At 40.7% G+C, this 10,474-nt stretch overlaps 1 protein-coding gene across 1 annotated transcript; it reads right to left on the bottom strand.

The window, feature by feature from the left end:
- Positions 1-2,202: 2,202 nt before the first annotated feature.
- Positions 2,203-8,329, bottom strand: LOC308409076 (inositol-trisphosphate 3-kinase A-like). The gene is made up of 7 exons (XM_080901611.1): positions 7,308-8,329; positions 6,029-6,113; positions 5,296-5,509; positions 4,539-4,743; positions 4,345-4,446; positions 3,193-3,264; positions 2,203-3,084 (listed from the first exon to the last, which is right to left on the bottom strand). Exons 1-7 carry the CDS (start codon positions 8,178-8,180, stop codon positions 2,836-2,838), a joined length of 1,800 nt encoding a protein of 599 aa, XP_080757737.1. The 5' UTR covers positions 8,181-8,329; the 3' UTR covers positions 2,203-2,835.
- Positions 8,330-10,474: the final 2,145 nt, after the last annotated feature.

The raw sequence follows: 10,474 nt of genomic DNA, 5'->3' as shown, positions 1-10,474 counted from the left end.
CCCCCCATAAAAGTACCGAAAACATGTCGTTTTAGCTCCTGTCAGTCGGTCTCTCCCGCTCACTTGTCTCCTGAAGCGCCAACAACATGGCGCCACCTGGCGAAACGAAGCTCTAACGTCTAATTACTGCAGCCTGAGCGCTTAAACTGCCACAGTATTAGCATACTTTAAAAAAATATATTTAGGCAAATGTAAAATTTTGTATTTTTATGGCATTTTTTTAAAATAGATATTTGGCTTAAATAGTTTTATTATTAACAAAGTAATTAACTTAATGTAATTCAGGCATCTATTTGTCAATCAAACACAAATTATTATTAGGTTGTTAAACAATAACAAAAGGGGAAAAATTTAATTTTTCTGCTGTATTTCCTGTTGTTAACTAAAAAAAAAATACAAAATTAAGTCATTGTCATTTTTAACAATAGTCCGTAATAACAGCTCCAAAACATTATTGCAAACTTCTGCATCATAATTTGTGGTCTCTGTTTTAGACTTGTCACATTTTAATGCCAAATGTGTTTTCAATAGATGGAGCCTTTAATTACTAAAACTATACATTTTCATCTTGACAGTCTACAACCACTAAAATGCTAATTATGATGTCTTAATGTTGGGGGAATATTGTCTCTTGGGCCAGATATTTCTATTTTTCTAAACTTTTGAACACAAAAATGTACTTGAATTTAGCTGAAGTACATAAATCTGTTGAAACCCTAACCCTAGCTCTGAGTCGTAACACTTTGCAGAAAAAAGGAATTTAACAAGTAAAGTTAGTCTGATTATTTTGTTATCCTCTGTTTCTCAATGTCAGTGAGAAACAAAAACATATTGTTATAGCCTAGAGTTCAGATCACCGATGATGTGTTAGACCTCACAGGGTTAATAATTGTAATTGTTTTACTGCTTACTTTTCAGTTATTATTATTTGCCTTACTTTAAATTAAACACTCAGCATTATGTTAACAATACTTCAGATTTGCACAAATCATATCTTTCAGTCTTCTTCTTTCGGCTGCTCCCTTTAGGGATTCCCACTGTGGAAATCTGTCTCCATCTCACTCAACCCTTTGCGTCCTCATCTGTCACACCAACCCTCCTCCATTAATATTTTCCTCCTATTTTTTTCCACTATCCCTCCTCTGCACATGTCCAAACCATGTCAGCCCTGCCTCTATAACTTTGTCTCTCTGATGTGCTCATTTCTAATCCTGTCCATCCTTCAGCTCTGCCACCTCTAGCTGCACCTCCTGTATTTTTGTCAGTGCTAGTGTCTCACTCCCATCTTGTAAACCTTCCTTTTCACTCTCACTGTTCTCTTTCTGTCACAAATCACCCCTGATACTCTTCTCCACTCACTCCACGCTGCCTGGACTCTCTCCTCTCTTGTGCCCCATCTGTTGCTTTGGATGGTTGACCCAAGATATTTAAACATCCACCTTCACCACCTCTGTTCCTTGCAGCTTCACTTTTAGATGTGTTTTCACCTCTCCATGCTCTCTTCAGCCTGCCTCCTTCTCTCACTTCAGATCATAATGTGTAAGAGGTCAGGCAGGAGTCTCTGTGGACTCCTGCCTGACCTCATCAGTCCACCTGCCCATCACCACATCAAATAAGAAGGGGCTCAGAGCCGATCCTTCCCCACCTTAAACTCATCCGTCACTTCAGCTGAACACTTCACCACTGCCTCATGCAGTGTAATACATATATGTACATTCTGCACATTCACTACTGCACATTACCCAATGTATATACTATATATATATAATGTTCATCCTCTACCCCCCCCCCCCCCCCCCCCCCCCATTTTTGCACACGTCGAGGAGTGTGTCAGGTTACATTTCACTGTGTGTTATACTTGTATAACTATGTATGTGACAAATAAAGAACCTTGAACCGTGACATATATGCTTTTTGGCTGCACCAATCCAGCTCACTGAAATATTTCACTCAACCTGCTTTTTGCAATGATCGAATGGATTTGACTGCCCTGAGATTTCAGCTGTTAAACTCTCACTGCCATTTAGCATTTTATTTATTTATCTACTTTTTTGCATATCACTTGGATGTCTGCAACTCATTGATCATTTTATATAAGATGATGATAATAGTGACATGGATATATAAAAACCCAACAGAAAGAAGCATTCTTATTTTAATTTTATATATATATATATGTGAGGTTATTTATAGCCTATAAAACTGTGAAAAACATTTCAGCTGCATCATGTGTAAGTAATCTAAATACAAACAATATAATAATACAATACAAACATTGTGGCTGTGTTTTCTTCATTGGTATAGCTTAATCTGTACTTAACCCATGTTTTTTACACATACTGTCTTAAAAAAAAGATAGAGCACGAGGCTGTTCAGTCGATGTGCGCATTATGAGATACCTTAAATGAGCTTATGTTGCAACAAAGGTAAGCTGTTTTAGGTTATGCAGACCAACCACATTAAAACAAACAAGACAGGAGCATTTGTAAACAGATCTCCAGCAGAGTCATTCCCAACCCATGCCTCTTCACTGGGCAAGCCCCTGATCTGTAGATGTTCCTTGGATTGTCCGTCTTTTGCAAATGAGAAAACAAAAAGGTCTTTGTAACATAGTAGTTTTAACTGTCAGAGTATGTACATACCGGATGCACAACCACATATCTATGGATTTTCGGTACACTGAAGTCCCTTTTTCCTCCTCCTTAGCCCCTGAAGACACAATCTCCATTAACAAATCAAGTCTCTTCCAGTGAATGAAACCATTCCGATGTAACACCAGTCGATTTGTCCATCTCATCCACTTACAATTGTGTAACGACTGTCAAAAATGCACATTCACGGGCTTATTTGCTCCTCCTCACAGCTCTCCTCCTGCTGCCAGGAGGCCACACTGATGGCCTGGGCTAAAGATGCGACGAGAGAGGACAGACCGATGAGGTAGCCGTCCTCCCTGCTACCCTCAGACCACGGGACGTTGTGTCGGAGCTCCTGCGAGTCAGGCAGAGGCGTCGTCTTTCCGAAGTCTATCATCCATACACTGGCCTTGCTGTGGTCGTGGACAAAGAGAAGCGAGCTGCCAATCACCTGATCGATTAAAAAACATAAAGGTATTGTAAGAGTGGCTATGATGAATTCATGTGTTTTTTATTTATCGTACAATTGAACAAGATTCATCTCTACATGTAGACTAACCTCATGAGTTCTGAAAAATGGCGAATTCTTTAGTGCGTCACTCAGGGCCAGGAGTCTGGAGTGGTACGCTCTCTGAGAACACACATGGGTGGAAATGTTTAGCAACAGAAAATGGTGAAGCTATGATAACTAAAACAAATGGGATCTATTATGCTTTTCCTTGTTTTCAGTGTTACAACAGTGGATGCTCATCTTAGACATGGCCAAAGCTTTCAGATAACCAGGTCAGTGTATGTGCAGCCAATTGGGCTGTAGGCTGCACTCAGTGTCACTATCCCTGGGTCTCTTCACGGTTCTGAGTTTTTAGAGTTTTAGTTTCATTTTGGGTTTAAGTATGCTTTAGGTTTGAGTTGTTTCTCATTTTGCTTGAGTAACTTTGTGTGCCTGTTTACGAGATTTTCAAGTTTACTTATTTTGCGTTTTGACTTTTTATTAGAGTCCTAGTTCAGCTGGGTCTCCTCGCTGCCCCAAATACCCCTGTGTGACAATTGTTTCTGTCTCCTTGTCCTCGTGTGTTTTCCAAGTTTTATGTTTGTGTATTTTCAGTTATATTTTGGACTTTGTGGGGTTTTTTTTCCTTTTGTGGTTTATCTGCCAACATCTTTAATAAACGGATCATTTTTAGCTCATTCCTGCCTGCATTTGGGCCCACATTCGACAAGTCACGATGACACTTTTTCACTCTTATTTGTAAAAGAAAGACAATGCTTTTAATATGGTCACAGCTCTGCCAGAAAATGCAGGTCTGCTTTCTCCAAAAATTAAGAATGAGAGATGTGAATGAGCAGAAAATCCAAAAGTAATTTTACATTTTCTGATCATTTTGTAAAGTGGTTGGTGTTGGATTATTCTTTCAAAATAGTTTGGTCTGGTAAGTGTCTTTAGGTATACACTGCAAGAACTTTGCACTTCTCTACACTTTTCCCTACGACCATGACAGGTCACAGCAGATGTAAGTCCTCACCAGGTTTAGCTCCACTTAGGGTTTCTTTATCCTCACTTTTTCCACTTGCTTGCTCATTAAGGATTGCATTCATTATCAGTTTTGAAGTTGCCAGTTCTGTTTTCTGTTATCAAACAATTTTTTTCTTACTATGACATGATTCCAGTGCGTTTTCTAAAGGAAAAGTTTTACATGTTAGCAGAACTGACCAGAGTGTGCAGCTGGCTCCTGGTGAAGTAAAGCAGTGCCTCAGTGACCTGAGCTAAAGTCTGAATCTTCCTGAAGTCTCGCTGGATGCTACCATCCTCCATCTGACTCACAGAGACAGAAACAGATACTTTATCAGATGGATACTTTTAATAAACATAAACAGTGCAGTTCCTTCCCTGGCCTTCACTCCTACCATAATGCCCTCTATCCTGAAGCCCAGCGTGGACGTAGAACTGATTGAATCCCTCCACTGAAGGTAGCGCCATTTGGTGACTCCCTTCTGTGCATGTTCCTCTGCTGACGGAGCAGAAGGGTCCATTTTCACCATCTTCTGGTACATATCGCTTCGCAGAGGAGCTTTGACACGAGCTTTGACTAATTCATCCTCTTGGTAGGTTCTAGCAAAGAAAATGTAGATATTTAGTTTTGACAAAGGGGTCATTCAAACAAAAACACCAATATCAGACTGGAAATAATGGTGTGATATACCACAGTGAGTGAAATTCAAGGGGAGGTTTAATTCCTGGCCCTGAGCAGAAAGTGTGGTGTTTAGATGCTGAGGTCTCATAAGGTAAGACTCAATTCATTCCTTGTGGACACAAAGACGTATCTGAACCATTCAAAACGACAGTTCCCGTATCCGTCGCTCTTAATGACTATAAGCTCAGGACCAGGTACAAACTGGATGTTCACGTTTTAATGTTTTGTCATTTTTTCGGGATTCGATATAAAAATAACCTTCCATGAGTTAGTCATCATAGCAAGAACATGATATAAACAATTTATTCCCAAATACCCTTTCTATACATTAAAACCAGTGTAGCGTATTATTCATAAAATCTGAAATCTTGACATTTTCTCTCCTAGAAAACTCACTAAGCCCTTCACGTAGCTGAATGTTAATATTCTGCAATCAAGACTTGATGAGTCACATGTGAGGGACGCCTTACCTGACTCCCATCTTGCAGTCCATGATGACGGGCCTCTTCAGGCCACTTAGCAGATCCTCCAGGCGGATATAGCAGAGCTCCCCTCTTGTTACCAAGCCATGATACTGTGGGACAAAGGGTCTCAGCGGGTCTCTCATCAGGCAATCCAGGCAGTTTGCTTCCACTTCACTGTATAGTTTCAGCACCTCACCTCCTTTACTGACCTGGAAGTTACCTGATGACATCAGCAAACATCAAGAAGAGATGAAATTATTGTTCCCATACAATCAATAAGGCAATAAGTGAAGCAAGCAGAGTGATGGGTACTGCCTAAGTTCAGCATAGTAAACTTTTTCAAGACTGACACCTCAGTAAAGGTAATACTGAGCTTCACTGTCTCCTGGTTTTAACCATCCACTGTTCAATGACTAGCCCACGTCCTAATAATCTTTTGAAACACAAACTAAAACAATGACTAAGTCCATGAAGAGCTGACATAATGTGCAGTCACATGGATATTTACATATGAGTCAATGTGAGTTAATGCCGGCAAGCAGTGGTGATGACATACAGTACATCCTATAGTGACTTCAGTTCATATTTACAAGTCAAAAATGTCCTCTTGGAAAGCTTTGCAATCATGTAAACATCAATGTGTTGGACAGCATCATAGCTAGCATCATTTGGAAATGTGTTCACGCTGATTTCTGAAAGCCTGCACGTGTCTGTGTGGAAGAAACTGTAACACACATGCCTTGATGTCCAGCCAGCTGGACCCAGGAGCTCTGCCGGCTCATAGACCAGTGCATCATGGTCAGGAAGGTTTTCCAGGAGCGGCACTGAGGCATAAAAAGAAAAGCATGTTACGTGAGAGGAGCATTCCTGTCTAGTAGTTATCCAACAACTATTATCTCTAAGGCCAGTTCAGGGTGTGGAGAATACCTTCCATTTCTTTGTTAATAGGTAGGTTACCTATGTGTAAAGGACAAAGACAAACACCTGCAGGGAGTTTGGAGTGCCGAATTTACCTACAACAGGAATAGCAGCATGCATGCAAAAAGAAGCAGGGTAAGCCGGTTTGTTAGTGTGAAGGGCTAAACTTGCTTTGTCACAGTAGGAAAAACAGAGATGTCATTAATAAAATTAACAGAAACTGGTTTGTTTTAAGCGGCAAGTACGTGTGTTTTTACGCACGTTTGCTACCGTGAAATGTCAAAACATTCACAGTGAAATCATAGCTATGGACGCACGTTGAACTTTAATTCTCTGTAATTTGGAAATGGTTCATTTGTACATTTCTTTTGACAAAAGCATAAAATGACTACATAAAATTCTTTGATTTCCCACTTCGGGGAGCCATGTAGTCACGTGGCCTTAACAAACTCTGAAAAATGTACTCCAACAAACAGAACATTCCTCAGCAGTTACGATCTACTTTGTATATACACAAAACAGTCTCTAACAGACACAGAGGTAGCCAATGAAAAACCTAAACCCAAAAGCAGCTGAAGCTGAGCCAAGCATGTTCAGTAGTGCACTGTTACAAAATGACAGGCTTGCAGTTTGGAGGAAATGTCTCTATTACATCATATTTAAGCTCTTCCAATCATACACGCTTCCATATTAAACGTTACCATGCTGGTTTAAAATGTTTTGTAGGCCTGCTACAGCCGACTGTCTGCTATTCAGTGTCTGACAATGCAAACACACTGTGTTTAGAGCGTGCTTCCTATCATCCTCCCTCTGTTCGCTCTTTACTCTCATATCTGCAGCAGCAGCAGCAGCCAGGCATGCAAACACCATTCAAATCTGACTTTGTCAAAGTCCTCTTTCAAGCCCATGCAAATCAGTAGGACCACAGGTGCACAGAACAGTTGAGAAACATGGTTTTACTTTACTTCCATGGAAAACCAGAGCAGCCAGACACATGAGCCAATGCTAGTGTATCAGCCAGGACCCCCCTCCCCCCAAAAAATGAGAACATACTTTAAAGCTGCATCTGTGTATAATGTGTTGTTCTCAGATATTCTCACCTTCCTGAATGTCTTCCTCTTTGACCCAGCATCCTCTCCTTCACTGAAGACCTCGTCGCTCTCTGCGGAGGAAAGGTTGAGGGAAGAGGAGGAGGAGGTGGAGGAGTGCAGAAGCTTGGAGAGGATAGGATGTGGGGAGGACCACTGTTGTGTTGTGGACCCCTCTGTCACTCCTGGCAGTTCCTCCTCATCATTCCTTTTTGGGGTCTCCCTGCTGCTCTTTGTATCTCCTTCTACTGCTGAAATAGTCGATCTCCCATCTTCGTCTTCCTCCTCTTCTTTCCTCACTTTCTCAAAGCTGGAGTTTCTACCTCTCCAGTGTTTTCCCTCAGCATTTGCACACCCTTCATCATCATCATCATCATCATCATTAAATTCCTCTTTTTTTTCAGTCTCCTCCACCCTTCTTTTCCCACTCCACCTTCCTCTCTCGCAGCTGTCTGCGTCGACCTCAAAGCTTCCCCCCGACCTCTCCTTCCTCCTAAGTTTCCATTTTGCCTTTAACCAGTCCCTTGGAGATCTTGTAGTCAGCTCTTCGTTTCGTTCTGTGCTTTGAAGTTCTTCTGTTTTGTCTTCCTTCACATTTGTGGCATTTGACTGGCAAGCCATGTCTGAATTGTGCTGATCATCCTCGTCCTCGTCCTCTCCCAGTCCACCTATGCACTGACTATAAGGGGGGAAGCTTTTTGTTGACTGGAGACTGGGTCTGGATCTTAATCTGACCACCCTGCAGCTGCTCGACGGTCTTTCACTGATCAACAGATGTTGATGCGTTTTATCCGATAAGGTGGAAAAGCAGTCATTCTCTACAATTTGCTGATTCTCTATCTCCATCTTTATCCCCTCTGTGTGGTTGTCATCTGTAGTGTCCATCTTTGTGTCGGATGTGAGCCCAACATGTGCTTGTACAACAGCAAAATCTTTACAACAGATGCACAGTTTTGAACACGTTTGAGGAAAAGCATTCAAAGAGTCTAAAAATCACTAGAACGACAACATTTTTTTAAAATGACAGAAATTGAAAAAAAAGAAGCAGCATTAAATGCTCACGTGTATCTAACTTACCTAACCCGTGTCCTCCACCTGCAAGTTTTCAGTTACACAAAGCTGTGTGCCTGTCAGTGAGCCACATCCCGTTCTCATTCTCTCTGCTGGTGCCAAATTTTGCATGCAGTGACGCTGTTAAGTTTCCAGAGCTTTATTCAGGGACAGCTGCTGGAATTTGGCCAAGAGTGCCACTGGCAAGAGGACATCCAGGAATACGGTGTCCTCCCTCCAATAATGAATGTGTTTTACAGTGTTTTACTTAAATAGTTACACAGCATTCGAGTGAATAAATGCAAAAAAAGTGTTATTTGTGTAATAAGAAAAAGTTGCAAATTTTGCTTTGTTGTTTTTCAGAATTTCTTTTCATCATACAACAAAAGAAACAGCTCCACAGTCCAAAATTTCACAGCTTAATGAAAACAGAAATTCTAGACAGTTATTATGTAGAATAGATTTCATGTATATTGTTATAAGTACATATTACTTTGAAATAAACCCATTGACTACTTTGTTAGGAAAGCCTCAACTGCTCATTTTCACAATTATCTAATCAGCCAATCACATAGCAACAACTCAGTGCATTTATGCATGGTAAGGGATGGTCAACATAACCTGCTGAAGTTCACACACTGGTAATTTCTGCTTCAGACTTGCTTAAAATGCCACACCCTATAGAGCATTGTTGCTGACCATATTGACCCATTTGTGACCATAGTATACCCATCTTCTGATCATTGCTTCCAGCAGGATAGCGCGCCGTATCACAAAGATCACATAATCTTAAAATAGTTTCTTGGACATAACAATGAATTCACTGTACTCAAATGGCCTCCACAGTGACTAAACCTCAATCCAATTAAGTATATTTGGGATGTGCTGGAGCGGGAGATTTACAACTGTGTGATGCTAGCATGTCAATAAAGCACAAAATCTCAGAAGGATGTGTACGATATCTCGTTGGATTAAGGCAGCTCTGAAAAGAGATCCAATCTGGAACTAGCAAAGTGTAACCAATAAACTTTCCAATAAGTGCGTGTTGATGGATGTAATTGTCCCAAGCTAAGGAGACACGGTGTGGCTTTTTTTTTTTTTGCAACTATTGCTTAAAAAACTTGCAGTGGGGTAACCGTTTGGCTCACTGTGTTGAGCAGACAACCAATATTCTGAAAGGCTACTGCAGGAGCTGGGGTTTGAGTCTGTCTTGGGCCATTTCTGGCCCCCAGCTTCGTGCTGCTGATGTTTCTGCTGTTTTATGTGTGGATGTTCTGTTTTAAACGTATTTGTCTTCATACTCAGTTGTCCGCTGGAGTTTCCCCACATTGTTTCGATTCTGGTTAGAGCCAGTTCAGGCTGTTATGTGAAAGGAGTAGCAAACACCAGTGTATAAAAGCATCACTGATTTTGATTTTCGCATTAAATAGTCCTCATTTCTTAGAACAAGAATGCTCAGTTTGAAAAAAAAGGTCGTTTTTTTTAATGGTAATGCTTCATGCAGTCAACCAGCTAAATGAATTACTTGTATTTAAAACCCCTCCCAAAACCAAAAGCAGCTTTCAGCTGATGTATTTGGAAAAGATTTTATCTAAGTGTAAATTAACATAGAAATCTTGGATTAATATGCCACTGAAACACAGAAGTGTGTTTCAGTGGCATGGGAAGTTACCTACACAGCTGTGTAGGTAACTTCTTTTTCTTCTTTCAGCCACGTTCAGTTTCTACCTTTGGAGGTTGCCTCAGGGCGTCATCTGCCTCCACCTCAAACTATCCCTCTGCATGCACCCATTCACTACATCCATAAACCTCCTCCTAGATCTTTCTCTTTTCTTCCTGCTTGGCACCTCCATCTTTGTCCAGTATATCCACTATTCCTCCTCTGCACATCTCCAAACCATCCCGACCCCTCTTACTTTGTCTCCAGACTTTGTCTGTATGATTAGTGTTAACCAGCAACTACAACATTTATGATCATTGTAATTATGTTTTATTTTATATCAGAGCAAATGTCTTTTTGTTTTGACTATAAAGACATTTGCAAGTGACTTATTTGTGGTGCCTATAAATACTCAAACAAATAAAACCATATATATTTTTTTCAGTCTAACATATTCCCAAGAAATGTT

This window comes from Rhamphochromis sp. 'chilingali' (genome assembly GCF_963969265.1).
Source record: "Rhamphochromis sp. 'chilingali' genome assembly, chromosome: 13".
NCBI lineage: Eukaryota > Metazoa > Chordata > Actinopteri > Cichliformes > Cichlidae > Rhamphochromis > Rhamphochromis sp. 'chilingali'.
The sequence above is the reverse complement of the archived record's forward strand: the minus strand, read 5'-3'. Positions and strand labels throughout refer to the sequence as shown.

Bases quoted from the DNA above. Each gene is read 5' to 3' on its own strand.
- LOC308409076 (XM_080901611.1), bottom strand. From the start codon at position 8,180: ATGGACACTACAGATGACAACCACACAGAGGGGATAAAGATGGAGATA. The intron at 6,114-7,307 runs GTGAGAATATCT...TTTATGCCTCAG, and splicing joins AGAGGAAGACATTCAGGAAG to TGCCGCTCCTGGAAAACCTT. The intron at 4,447-4,538 runs GTAGGAGTGAAG...TCTGTGAGTCAG, and splicing joins TCAGGATAGAGGGCATTATG to ATGGAGGATGGTAGCATCCA.